The sequence below is a fragment of the Manis pentadactyla genome, chromosome 8, assembly GCF_030020395.1.
Source record: "Manis pentadactyla isolate mManPen7 chromosome 8, mManPen7.hap1, whole genome shotgun sequence".
Taxonomy (NCBI): Eukaryota; Metazoa; Chordata; class Mammalia; order Pholidota; family Manidae; genus Manis; species Manis pentadactyla.
This window is the reverse complement of record NC_080026.1, coordinates 95,725,609-95,740,318: the sequence shown is the minus strand read 5'-3', so window position 1 is coordinate 95,740,318 and position 14,710 is coordinate 95,725,609. Positions and strand designations below refer to the sequence as shown.

General features: G+C 38.8%; 1 protein-coding gene across 1 annotated transcript in view; it reads left to right on the top strand.

Moving 5' to 3' along the window:
* CFAP70 (cilia and flagella associated protein 70) overlaps nucleotides 1-14,710 on the top strand; it is a 175,136-nt gene that overhangs the window by 107,899 nt on the left and 52,527 nt on the right. Inside the window, exons 13-16 of the mRNA XM_057505972.1 lie at nucleotides 2,705-2,765; nucleotides 3,060-3,254; nucleotides 8,251-8,382; nucleotides 10,552-10,677. Coding sequence (XP_057361955.1) covers nucleotides 2,705-2,765; nucleotides 3,060-3,254; nucleotides 8,251-8,382; nucleotides 10,552-10,677 — 514 coding nt within the window. The remainder of the gene's footprint in view (nucleotides 1-2,704; nucleotides 2,766-3,059; nucleotides 3,255-8,250; nucleotides 8,383-10,551; nucleotides 10,678-14,710) is intronic.

The window sequence follows — 14,710 nt, the reverse complement described above, 5'->3', positions numbered from 1 at the left end:
TGGCTGAGTCATATGTATACCAAACAGCTGAATCTATGTCATTGCCTAATAATATATTTAAATTTAATGCACTCTAAACCATGAAAAGCTCAATTACTTTTATAATAAAAGAAATACAAATTAAAACTATCCTGAAAAACCTTTTTTTTTTAATTGCCAAAAGATCAAAAAGCCCTATAACTCATTATGTTGTTGATGAAGATATTATGGTAATAGTACCTTTTGTTCAAAACAGTGAGAGTATAAATTGGTACAGCTTCTGTGGAGGGCAGTTTGGCAATAGCTATTAAAATACAAATAGATATATCTTTTAACTTGATAATTAACTTCCAATGATTTCTTTTCAGATAAATATTCCTAGCAAGGCATTAATGACCACCATATTGTTAAATCCAATGACCTGCTTTCCAGGATCACTGTGACCTGTCATCAGTCTTTAATTACTCTGTGTTCCTTAAAACAACTTTATAAGGCTTGTAGGACACCATACTTTCTTGGTTTTATTCCTCCTTTTTTGGCCTTACTTATCTCTCTAGCTTCTACATGTTGGAGTCCTTCAGAGCTCAGTCCTTGGACTTTTCAGTCTATACTCACTCCCTTTATTTCTATCCATTCTCTTGACTCTCAATACCATCTATATACTGATGGCTCTCAAATTTATATATCAAACCTGGGTCTCTTGCTTGAACTCCAGATTTGTATATCTAATTCTCATAAACTGTGGCCAGAGCCATAGTAACCTCTCACCTGGTCTCTCTGCATATACCATTCTACCCTTCAGTTTATTCTTTTAAAAAAAATTAACAACTTTATTAAGGTATAATTCACATAACACTTCACCCATTTAAAGTGTATAATTTGGTGGCTTTTAGTATACTCACAGTTGTACAGCTATCACCACAATCGACTGTATAAAATTTTTATTACCCCTAAAAGAAACCCCATATATATTAGTAGTCAATCTATATTTCTTCCCAGCCCTCATGCCAACCCCCTGTCCCCAACCCCCATCCTAGGCAACTTACCTACTTTTTGTCTATATAGATTTGCCAATTCCAGACATTCATATAAATGGGATCATGTGGTCTTTATGACTGGCTTCTTTCATTTAACAAAATGCTGTCAAGTTTCATCCATTCTGTAGCATATACCAGTATTTAATTTCCTCATTGCTAAATAAAATTTCATTGTATGGATACACCACATTCTGTTTTTCCATTTGTCAGTTAATGGAATGTTGGGCAATTTATTCTTAATGTCACATTCTATCATGATTTTATTAAAATGGGAGTCAATTCATGTAACTCCTTGGCTCAGACACTACAAATGACTCCCTGTCATACTCTGAGTAAAAGTCAGTCTTTACAATGGCCTTCAAGGATCTACATATTCTTTATTTACTTTACCCTCACTTTTTCAGTCTAGCAAAACTAGCCTCTCTACTATTCTCATACATGCCAGGCACATTCTTGCAGCAAGGCCTTCATACTTGCTATTCTCTTTGCCTATGATTTCCTAATCCCAGATATCTATATGACTTGCTCCCTCACTTCCCTCAAGTCTTTACTCAAAGATTATCTTCTCAGTGAGGCTTTCCCTGGTGATATATGCTCCTCCACTTCACCACCCCTAGCCCCCACCATAGACTATCTGCGTTCCTGCAGTATTTTTCTCAATGGCACGTATCACTAACATATTTTAATTATTTGTTTATTGTCTTTATTTCCCCACTAGAATGTAAGCTCCACTGAGGGCAAGAATTTTTGTCTATTTTGTTTAGTGCTATACCCCCAGCACCTAGAAAAATACCTGATGAGTAGTAGGCACTCAGTATATCTTTTGAATGAATGAATAAACAACATTGTCTCTGGGAAACAAACCAGGTGGCTGGAAAACACATTGGAAGAAGATAATTTATTATATATTGTTTCATTCTTCTTAAGGTTTGAATCATGTGAATATATATTACCTATTAAAATAAATAAAATTAAAATTTGAAATTACAAGCAGAGATATACCATTACATAGGACCTATTAAAGAGAAATTGAATTTGTGAATTTAATTGTAAACTTCAAGGCAGTACTACATACTTCAGCAGGAATTTGAAACTGTAAGGAGGAAGAGCTAAAACTTAATTCCCTCTAGGTTCTTATGAGGTCCCCTGAAAATGGATGGTAGATGTTTTGGCATAAGTAGTTTGACAGTGACAAAATATATTTTCTTACTCACCGTAAAGTCTGATGTCATTATTATAATTTACTATAGTCTTATAAGTTATGACCAAGAGTACAGTTTTTATCCTAGATAGGGAAAAAAGCTTTCACTTGGCTGCACCATATAGATTTTCAAAACTTTGAGCTTTCAGAGACCACTGAGTACACCTAAAATCAGAACACCCATTACTCTCCCATCCCTGAGTCAAGCAGCGTCTTATGCACAATAACGGTTTGTAAAAATGTGTAAGGGTAAACCAGGACTCAAATTAGCCAGAAGTACAACTTAGCTACTCTCTGAGTAGCTGCTTCCTATCTAGTCCATAGCCATATACTATTCTAGGGTTCACATTCAGGTGTTTACATGAGAGAAAGCAATGTGCTCAAGTGTGATGGGGGAACAGACCTTAGATCTCCCCAACCCAGAATCTTTGGAGGTGGGAAATAAGAGAATATAATAAGTTGTTGTTGTTGTATTTTTTGGATACAGGGTCAAGGAAATGATTCCTCCGAGGCCTCCTCTTACCCGTCGGACAGGAGGAGCTCAGAAGGTAAATGGGAGAGCCAAAGTGAAAGTAGTATGGTGTTGAATGCATCCATTTGAAAAAAAGACATGGAGTCTTCAGTATGTTTTCATTTTCCATAAGGAATGAGAAATTTTAGCTTTACATATTTTCCTTCCTGGTGATCAGTGGCATGTAGAGTTTGATCTTTGGCTGGTGGTCTCTGAGCTGGGAAGGAAAGGGCAATTTATACCTAAAGTATTATTGAATGTAAAACCTAATCTAGTTTCAGACTTCCATTCCATGTCTTGACCTCTTTACCAGATGTTTGTATTTTCCTAGGCGGTGACTGACTACCATATGCAGATCAAGAACATTTCTAGAGCCATCTTGGATGAGTATCACAGGATGTTTGGGAAACAGGTGGCTAAACTGGGAAGTCATATGGATAATGAAACCCTGGAGGAGCAAAAGTGCCAGCTCAACTATGAACTTAACTGCTCTGGGAAATACTTTGCTTTCAAAGAACAACTCAAAGTAAATACTCATTTATTTAATTATTCCATGGATTTTTATGAATCATCTTTTCTATATACTTAGTTATCATTTTTCTCAGATTATGTTCAGCTGTGCTCTCACCTTTCTTGCTGTTGGTGCAAAGAGCTATTTTCTGTATGATAAAATGTCAGGAGAACCTCTACTCCTGCAGAGCCTTGGAATGGTTCAGAATCTATTCCAAGTGTGAGCTGTGAGAAACTAATTCTGCACTTGAGGCTAGGACAGATTTTAGGCTAGATTTCATGTTTCTCTAGCAGGCAGAAACTCTGTACCTGGTACTGATTCTATGACTAATTATCTCTGTCTCCCATTATAAATCTTTCTCCTGGTCCATGGAATCACTAAGATTTGAGAAATATTTACTTAATAATAATTTCCTAAAAAATAATGGCTAACATTTATTGAGTGTTTGCTATAAATCAAATTTTGGTTTGTATTATACTAATTTAATCCTCATAACAACCCTATAAATTATGTACTCCCCATTTTATAGATGGAGAAATACAACATTAGTTGGCTAAATAATTTATCCAAGGTCACAGAGCTCCTAGAGGTCAAAGATGGGACTTAAATTCAGGCTCTCTGGCTCCATATATACCCCTTATGTACTTAAGTGTTACACTGCACTACTTCTCTGGCACATTTACTGTATATCCTGTACTGTACTAAACAGATACTAAGAGGAAAAGAAGGGAGCGAACTCAACAGTGCAAGAAGGTTTATTGCTAAATCTGAGAGGGACCTCTCTGTTCTGGTGAGCAGAACAAAGAAGACATCTCTTACAGGCTAAGATGCTTTTTATGGCCAGGTTTTTTGGTGGGCTTTTGAGGGAATGGGTCATGGAAAAGGTGGGCTTGTGGCTTGTGGATGTGTCCTTTGGAGAATGCTTGTAGCCTCAGAAAGATGAAATCTAGGCCTCTCTGAGGTGGTGGCTGGGCTTATTCAAAACAGCTCTACTGTCCAGGTGCTATCATTCCTGGCTCTAAAGGGGTGTAGGGTGTAGGAAGACAGTTTGCCATTCTTTTCTAGGCTACTTCTGCTTAGAGGGGGCAATGAAGGGGGTTTTCTGATATTTTGAAGCAGGAAGGCTGTTTGGAGGTGTTCTTGAGTAGTTGCTGGGAAGATGGCTGCCACACAATCCTGTAAAAATCTTTGGGATAGGTTCATTAAGCAGGGAAGGGAAAGAAGGAGGATGATAAAGGCTAATGAGGCCAGGAGAGTTAGAAGCCAATGAAGAGGAAGGGGAAAGGGATTATTAGAAGAGCGTTTAAGCAGTTTGAAAGCTTGTTCACAAAGGCCTTTTGCCCTATCCCTGAGGAGGCCGGATTTGTTGTTTTAAAAGCAGCATTGTTCTTAGAGTAGAGCCTATATGCCACCCTGTGAAACTGTCAGAAGATGAAGGCCTCTGTGGTTTTAGAGGACGACTGAAGCCAGGGAAGCTGCTCAGTCTTTAAGTTTCCCAGTTGGTTCGAAACCTCTTTGAGTCCTTCGGCGAGTTCTTTGGACAACTTGGTGAACTCTGAAAGAGAGACTCCTAGGGCCCTGATCCCTGTCCCAGCACCTGTGATTATTCCCATGGTGGCCATATAGGGGACTAGCTGTGTGACACATTGTGCCCTGACATGGGTTATGGGGGAGATAGGGATGGGTAGAATGGATGTTGCTAAGGAAAGGGTGGGAGTGAGGAGGCCCAGAGTACAGACTCCAGTCCATTTGGTTGGCAAGCAAATGTATGCCTTGTCTCTGCACACCGAAAAGATACCTGTTTCCAGGGAAAGACATCCCATAAGATCAAACCGAGGCAAGAGGAGGAGGTCTGGGGCAGGTTGGGAAGTAAATGTCAGACCACCTCAAATTTGTGCCATATATGGAAGGAAGAGCTAAAAGCTGCAACTGTCAAGGGTGAGAGGGATGTGAAGGGTATGAGGCTCGTTGCAATATTGTAGGACTCTCTTGGTTAAGAGTGGTGAACTTTTGGTTTAGGAAGATTCTGCCATCAAGTGTATCAAGATGTTGCCATTCTTGGGCTCCTCTAAGGGCTAGGGGAGTGTCTTTTAGGGGGTCTTTTCCTCTGTCTTTAGCAATATCTAGATGTGGTGGCATTTAGACTGCCTTGGAAGGAAGTGTACCCAGATACCTGTAAGAGAGTTCCCAGATGGTAAGTATTGCGGTGATCAGAGGGTGGGAGAAGCTGAGTGGTGGATTTGCAGAGGAAGAGATCTAAGGAGCCAATGGGGTATAGTGATCTTGCTGGGCTTGACAGATACACAAAGGAGCAGGGTGGGTTCGATGGAGTCCACTTTAGGAGGGACCATTTATGGCCTGCTGGGGAAGTCTGAGCCTTTAAGGCCTATCTGATACCTTTTAGTGCCCTTGGAAGTATAACATCAGATCCTTCAGCTAAGGTTGTACCCCTGGGACTGGCAGTCTCGGTGGAATGTAGCCCTGCAGGAGTGTTGAACCATGTTCCAAGGAGAGCAGGGGTTGCTGAGTCTGCTATCTGGGAAGGGTGGAGACAGACCTAGCAGGGTGGCTGGGTGGTTCCATCAAAGGTTGGATAATTTGAACTGTGTGGGAGAGTGTCTTACTTAGGTATTTAGGAAGGGTCTGTGTTGTGAAGTTAGGGGTTAAGAGGATGAGTAATATTGAGAAAGGATTGGAGCAGGAGAACACAGGAGGTACAGGTGGTGATTTGTCTTGGGGAGAAATCTGAGAAGGTTCCCTGTAGCCATAGGTCCTGGATGATTGTATCTAAGGAAGTGGAGGGCAAGTACTGGGAGAGTCCTTCTATTAGGACAGTCAAGAAATGGTCGAAGTTATGAAGAGAGAGACTCATGGGATTGTTCAGCTGTGTCTTTGGTTTCTTCAGCCATGGAGATAGCTTGGTGATCTTCAGAGATGTGGGTCTGGTTGGTGTGCACTGGAAAAGGGGAGCCTTTTTTAGAAAGGAAAAGTGGACCCAGGAGGAATGACCTTTTAATTTGGCCACTGTTGGGGTAGTCAAGATTACTTGGAAGGGCCCCATCCATTTTGGTTTCAGCCACTGGGAGAGACTGAGGGGATTCATATATACCCAGTCTCCAGGTTGTAGGGTCAGAGGAGTGAGGGTGTGTAGGTTGTTGTAGAACTTTGAAAGGATGGGGTCAGCATAGTTGCAGATGAGATATCTGAGGGTATTAAGTAAAGAATTCAAGAGAGGGAAGGGTAGGTTTGAGTTGGAGGTGGGAAAAGTGGAGGCAGTAAGGAGCCTTCCATGTAGAACCTCAAAAGGGCTGAGCATAAGAAGTTTGAAGGGTAGAGACCTCAGTTTAAAAAGGGCTAAGGGTAGGAGCTTAGTCCAATCCAAATGAACCTGGAGGGAAAACTTGGTTAGGCTCTGTTTGAGGTGATTAGCCTTCTCTACCTTACCTGAAAATTGGGGTCAATATGGGATGTGAAACTTCCAGGTTATATTTAGGGATCAGGCCACCTATTGGATGATCTGTGAGGTGAATTCAGGTCCATTACAGGTTTGGATAAAGGTTGGGAGTCCAAAGTAGGGGATGATTTCAGTAAGTGGGATATGTGTTACTGTGGAGGATCTTTTGTTTAATGTAGGACAGGCCTCTGTCCATCCAGAGAAGATGTTGTAACTCTAGGGGGAAAATCCCGGGGCAGAATACCTCTTAAACCAAAATCAGTCAATGGGAGAAATAAAGTTAAGAAACCCATTTATTTCTTACAAACAAGCAGTCATCCTGTCTCTCTCTTGACCAGGCTGCAGCAGAAGAGAGCTCCATCCAACCTCTCTGATACAGATAAACCCTCCCATGCCCTTGTAATTTCCTATTGATATGTAGATGGACTAATCTCTCCACCCCTTGGAAACACCTATTGATATGCAGATGAACTAAAGCCAGGCAAGATATTCTGGAAATATTGCAATTTTACCCACAGCCCGCCCCTCCAGAAATCTCACCTCACAATCTACACAATCCCCATTTTCTGCAGTGGCCTCTGTACAAGAAAACTGGAGCATTGTAACCAGGCTAATAACATAAAATAACAACAGCAATAAAATCATGATAATCCTCAAGCCAGAGGCTTCAGCTAGAATCAAAGTCCTAGGCAGATTAAGTCCATAGCTTACCCATTCTGCAGGCAGTAAGTAGCTGAACAGATAGGGACTTCAGAGCAATCATCATGCAGCAGCTTCAGCCAGGGGGCACATCCAGGCCACAAGGACTGTAGAAGAAAATAACCTTAAAGGTGATGAGATACATGTTTTAATAACACCAGCATAGGCAATTCTTGTCCATCAGGTAGGATACATGCAAGAGAGTGGTCCTGTGACAGAACAGTGGCAGGAATGGGATCTCATCCTGGCTAGTATACCAGACCTTCACCCCCCTCCCTGTGGGAGTTATAGATGGGTCATTATATAGGGCTATGGGAGGTACATGCACTGCCCATAATGATAAAACAAAACTTCCCCATAAGATGCTCTTACCTCCCAGACGTTTTGGGTACACTACCATGATCTTTGGGGGCCACTCTGCTGTTACTCTGGGAATACACATGAGGCCAGCCATTGCTGGTCCATGTGTCAGAATGTCCAGGGCCACATCCACTCAACAGAGTCTCCAGGGCTTAGTGCAGTTGGGGCTGGCAGCAGGATGTTGCTCTGATGAAGCCATATCCTGGCTTCAATAACTCCTGTTTGGTTTGCACATACAGTTGTATAGGAGAGGCAGCAAGGTGTGTTAGGATATCCACAGGGCTGAAGCCTCTTTTTTGGGGCTTCTCATTCAAAGGCCATAGCACTATCCATAAGTGAACTGACCAGCCCCATAGACTGTTGGTGTCTGACTTCAGGTATTCTAGCAATCACCAAGGGAGAACTCAATCACCTCTTGAAGTTCTGAACCTTAGACTACAGCTCAAGGGAGGCTTGTGAAGGGCCTGTGCTATCAGATGGGTGATCTGTCTCTTACAGCATGCTGTTGTAAAGATTGTGAGAGAGAAGTACTTGAAGACAACATCATTTGAAAGCCAGGAGGAACTGCAGACATTTATTAGCGAGCTCTATATGTTCTTGGTGGATCAGATGCATGTGGCCTTGAACCAGGTAAGTGCTCAAGAACTAAGAGCACTTCTTTTTCTCTGTAGGGCATCAGGGTCTACTCTGAATGATTGCTTCTATCTTTGTTTCCTTCCTTCCTTAATTCAATAAATATTTATTGAAGTATCTGCTCTATGATAGCACTGAAAACACAAAGATGAATAAGAAACTGCCTAAATTAAAAGACTAATTTTAGAGACAACAAGGGGGTATGCTCTTTCAATTTCCTAGAAAAATAAATTTTATAACTTCATAAAAATTGTGAAATGGGAAAGTGGTAGCTAAAAATTACAGAGATTTTCTTTTTAAAATGGAAAAGTCTTCATCACATTGTAACTCTGGGTTGGGGGGTAGGGGGAGAATGTTCCCACCCTGGGAGCAAATAACCTTTGAAGCCGAAATTAGTCAAAGGGAGAAATAAAGTGGGAGCAGGCTGTTTATTAGTTACAAGCAGTCATCCACTTCTGCTTGCCTGTGTCTCTCACCACCAATCCTCTCTGGTCTAGATATGCCCTAAGGCCAGGAAGAGATTCTGGAAATATTGCAATTTTACCCACATATATCCACAGGTTTGGGAAAAGGAGTCAGCAGACTGGGAGAAGTTGAAAATAGAGAGAAAGAGGAGATAATGGATGGCAAAACCAGGGTATACACATGAGAAAGAATCAAGAATTTAGATGGAAATATTAGCTTCGAAACAAAAGGATGTGGTGCCTCTTTCTCTGAAAATGAAAGTAAAGAGATTCGATGGATACAGACATAAACAATTTAGGTGTGGTGAGACATAAACAATTAAGGTGTGGTATTCAACAGTTGAGGGATTTCTTGCCTAATGCTTTCTATTCCCTCTGTTAAGTAACATCTGTACTGAAAGTGATGGGGATAAGGACTGAATGAAAAACTTGAAGAAAAGAAGAAAATTAGTTACTGTACAGCATTATGGAATATGTTGCTGAGCAAGGACAAACTCATAGATTGCTAAGCATATTCAAGGCCCTCAGTTAAGACTAACACCAGAGAGTCTGTGGCAGCTCAGATGTCATTATGTGTATGCACTTTTCCTCAGGATCAGTTATCAGGTCCTGTCTAAGAATGAAGGTCAGACTAGATGATTGTTTTACTTTGGAAGTTTGCAGGACAAGTATAGGAGAAGGATATGGATGTCAAGGACTTGAGTGTGTTAGTGAGAGAGCAGCCTGAGTAGATGATTATGAGGTCAAGGCTTATCCACTCAGGAAATGATGGAAATGAAGTCAAATACAGTTTTCAGGGATCTAAGTAATAAAAAGACAGAACGCTTGTAATGTGGGTTCTAGGAGTGGATATTAGAGTTGGAATATTTCTGGTGTGAGCATGGAAGTATGTTATTGGAGTGATTTGGAGATCAATATCACCAAAATTAAAGGAACAAAGAATGAGAGGTATTAATCAATGATTAGAAACTCTTGTTGGCCCAAATTTAGCTTTACTCTCCACATCCCTTGGTAACTCTATTTATTAAAGTTACTGATAGTACTTCCACTTCTAATTAAAGAATTTTGTGGGGTCTTCCTTGGCCACAGCTTCTAACCCAGGAGATTACTTTTTATGCCAGAACTGCTTTCCTATCTGGGCGTATAGGGTATATTGTTTTTCTGGGTTTTCTCTGACCTTTCTAGCTATTTCTAAAATGTCTCCTTTTGTAGGATCTGTCTGTATATCCCTCTAAAAGTATAGATGTAGCTTCCAAAGCTTTATTCTTAGTTTACTGTTTTCTCAATGTTTGGAGATTTAACTTGATTCAGGCTTGCCAACCTTTTTCTTGTTTTGGCACCTAAAATCTAATAATATTTATGCTCTGCGCTAGAGAAAATAAAGGAGACTCTTTGAGGTCCGAGGAGACTTACTTAGGGGTTCTGACTGCCCTGGGGGTTAAGGAGAGCAGTTCTGCTCTAAATAATTTTTGCTCACTTCCGTAAGCTCAGACTGTTGGTATTAGATACCTGATCTTCTCTTTCACATTTGATATTTCTCTCTTGGTTCATTCTTATTCTCTTACTGTATTGGCAAGACTGGAAGAAACTTCAGTATCATTTTAGACCTCATGACTTTAGTCTCACATCTGGTTTATTCTTATAAAACTTCTCTACTTGTGATTGCTTCATTTTGCCTGCCTAATATCTTGATTTTGATAAGACCATGCCAGATGATGTCCAAGGTGCTGTTTCAACCATTTATATGAGCAGTGAACAGCTTCGACTCTTTGCATTTGAAGCAGAAGTCAATGAGAACTTTGAAATGGCAGCTGTGTATTATGAAGAGGTAAGTAAACATCTTCCCAGTATATGTTGTTACTATTACTTGTACAGCATGGGTATAATAAATAGTAGTTTTTATTGTTTAAAATCCAACCTGATTGGTGAAAGGATAGAAAAAGATATCAACAAAACAGAGTCCAGAAATAGGTCCATACAAATAATGCCATTATCTTTTTGACAAAGGTATAAAGGAAATTCAACAGAGAAAGGATAGTCTTCTCAAAAAATGATGTTAGAATAGTTAGTAATCTGTCTGCAAGAAATGACTCTTGACCTAGACCTCAAATGTTGTATAAAAAACAACTTGAAATGGATCATAGATCTGAATGTGAAACATAAAACTCTAAAGCTTGGTACCAGATGATTTCACTCACATGTGGAGTATAAGAACAAAGGAAAACTGAAGGAACAAAACAGCAGCAGACTCACAGAACCCAAGAATGGACTAATAGTTACCAAAGGGAAAGGGACTGGGGAGGATGGGTGGGAAGGGAGGGATAACAGTGGGGAAAAAGACAGGGGGCATTGCGATTAGCATGTATAGTGCATGGGGGGCACGGGGAGGGCTGTGCAACACAGAGCAGACAAGCAGTGATTTTACAGCATCTTACTATGCTGATGGACAGTAACTGTGAAGGGGTATGTGGGGGGGACTTGGTGAAAGGGGGAGCCTAGTAAACATAATGTTCTTCATGTAATTGTAGATTAATGACACCAAAATAAAAAAATTAATTTAAAAAGAACTGTAAAGCTTGTAGAAGAAAACAGAGGACAAAATCTTCATGACCTGGAGTTAGGTAAAGAGTTCTTAGACATGTCACCAATGAACAACCCATCATGGAAAAATTTGATAAATAGAACTTCATCAAAATTACAAATGTATGCTCTGTGAAAGACACTGTTAAGAGAAAGAAAAGAAAAGGCACAGACTAGGAAAAAAACACCTGTAAAACATATATCTGACAAAGGGTTTGTGTCTAGAATATTAAGAATTCCCAAAACTCAACAGCAATAAAAAACAACAACTAATAATGGGCAAAGGATTTGAACAGACACTTCACTAAGGAGGACAAAAATATGATAAATAATAACATGAAAAGATGTCCAACATCATTAGCCATTAGGGAATGCAAATTAAAACCATGATGAAATACCACTGCACATTTACTGGAATAATTAAAATGAAAAATGTTGACAATACCAGGTGCTGGTGAGGAAACAAAGCAACTAGAATTCTCATACTTTGCTGAAGGAAATGTAGCCACTCTTGAAAACAGTTTGGCAGTTTCTTGTGTATTTGTCATATGACCCACTCCTGGGTATTTACCTTAAAGAAATGAAATGATGAAATGTTATGCACACTAATGCTTATAGCAGCCCTATTTCATAATTGCCCAAACCAGAAGCAACTCAAATGTTCTTCAAAGGGTGAATAGATAAACAAACTATAGTCTATCCAAAAAAAAGAATTTTGTGATACAAACAACTTGGATGAATCGCATTATACTGAGTAAAAAAAGCCAGTGTCGAAAGATTACATACTGTATGGTTTCTTTTATGACATTCTTGAAAAGACAATGGATAACAGATCAGTGGTTGCCAGAGCTTATGGGTGGGGGGAAAAGATGACTATAAAAAGAGGAAAAGGAAGTCTTTTGGGGTGATGGAACTGTTCTGTAATTCAATTGTGACAATGGTAACATGAATGTATACATGTGTTAAAATTCATAGAAATGTATACCAAAAAAAAGTGTTAATTTTATTGTAAATAATTTAATGAAAATAAAATATTCAACAAATTTAGCAAATATTTATCAAGCCCTTACAGTGTGTTATGAGTGACAATCAAATTCTCTAGCTCAGTTAGTACCACCTACCACATGCCTCATGGGCAGCATAAACTTATATGAAGAATGGCCTGAATCTCCAATTATATTTGTTTAATTGTTGAGGTATAACAATTCACCCATTTAAAGTGTACAGTGGTGTTTAGTGTACTTATAGAGTTATGCAACCATCCCACAATCTAATTTCCAAACAGACTTTTTTAAAAAGGTAGTTTTAAATTCATAGCAAACCACAATCTTATCTTAGACCATTTACATCTTCCCAAAAAGAAACCCTGTGCCCATTAGCAGTCACTCCCTATTCTTCTTCACCCTGTACCTGAGGCAGCCACTAATTTACTTTATTTTTAAATATACAGCCTATTGCAGACAGTTCATACAAATGGAAACATATGATATGTGGTCTTTTGTGACTATCTTCTTTCACTTAACATAATGTTTTTGATTCATGTTGTAGCATGTTTTAGTATTCTGTTTCTTTCTATGGCTGAGTAGCATTACATTGTGTAGATATACCATATTTTATTCATTCATCCATTAGGTGTTGGGCATTTGACTGATTTCCACTATTTGGCTATTACAAATAATGCTGCTATGAACATTCATGTATAAAATGTGTATGTTTTTGTATGAACATGTATTTTCAGTTCTCTTGGGTATATAATTAGGAGTGGAATTCCTGGGTCTAATGGTAACTCTATATTTAGCTTTTTGAGCAAGTGCCACCTGTTTACCAAAAACACTGCGCTATTTATATTTCTACCAGCAACAGATGAGGCTTCCATAATCTCTAAATTCTCGCTAATGCCTGTTATTGTCCATCTTTTTTTTTTGTAGCCATTCTAATGAGTGTGAAGTAATATCTCATTGTGGTTTTGTTTAGTATTTCTCTAGTTAGTGCTTTTAAACATATTTTTACATAATTTTTTCAAGAGGAAAATATGTTCCAAATTCTAAATTAATAGACAGAGGGATGTTTACACTACAGGTTCAAAACATCAGTCTATGTAAATAAATTGTTATGTCCTTTTGTGACTGGCTTATTTCACTTAGCATATGTCCTCAAGGTTCGTTCATGTTATAGCGTATGTCAGAATTTCCTTCCTTTTTAAAGCTGAATACTGTCTATACCACATTTTGCTTATCCATTCATCTGTCAATGGGCACTTGGGTTGCTTATAATTTTTAACTATTATGAATAAGCTGCTATCAACTTAGATGTACAGATATCTCTTTAAAATTCTGCTTTCAATTCTTGTTGGTATACACATAGAAGTGGGATGGCTATATCATAAGGTAATTCTATTCTAATGTTTTAAGGAACCACCATGTTTTCCAAAGTGGCTTTATTGTTTCAAATTCCCTCTGGGTCCTAGAGTTCTAATTTCTCCGAATTCTAATCAATATTGTTATTTTCTGTTTTGTTGACAGTAGTTATCTTAATGGGTGTGAGTTGTTATTTCATTTTGACTTGATTTCCTGATGATTAGTGATGTTGAGAACTTTTTCCTATGTTTTTCGACAATTTATAGATCCTTGGAGAAATGTCTATTCAAGTCCTTTGCCCATTTTTTAGTCAGGTTGTTTGATTTTTTTGTTGCTGAGATTTAGGAGTTCTTTATATATTCTTAATATTGACCTCTTACATGATATATTATTGGCAAATACTTTTACCCATTCTGTGAGTTAACTTTTTACTCTGTTGATAGTTTCTGTTGATGTACAAAAGTTTTAATTTTGAAATTCAATTTTTCTTTTGTTGCCTTTGCCTTTGGTATCATTGCCAAGAAATCACTATCAAATCCAATGTCGTGAAGCTATTGCCGTTTTCTTCTCAGAGTTTTATAGTTTTAGGACTTACATTTAGGCCTTTGATCCATTTTGAGTTGTTTTTGTGTATTTTGTGTTAGGTAAGGGTCCAGCTTCATTCTTTGGCCTGTGGATATCCAGTTTTTCCTAGCACCATTTGTTGAGAAGACTGCCCCTTCCTCTACTGAGTGGTCTTGGTCCCTATGTCAAAAATCATTTGACTATATATGTGAGAGTTTATTCCTGGGCTCTGTATTCTCCATTATTCTATATGTCAGCCTTTTCCCAGTTCCACAGATTACTGTAGCTTTATAATTTTTGGAACCAGGAAGATGTAAAATCAGGAAGGTTGCATAACTCTATAAATATACTCTTTCCACT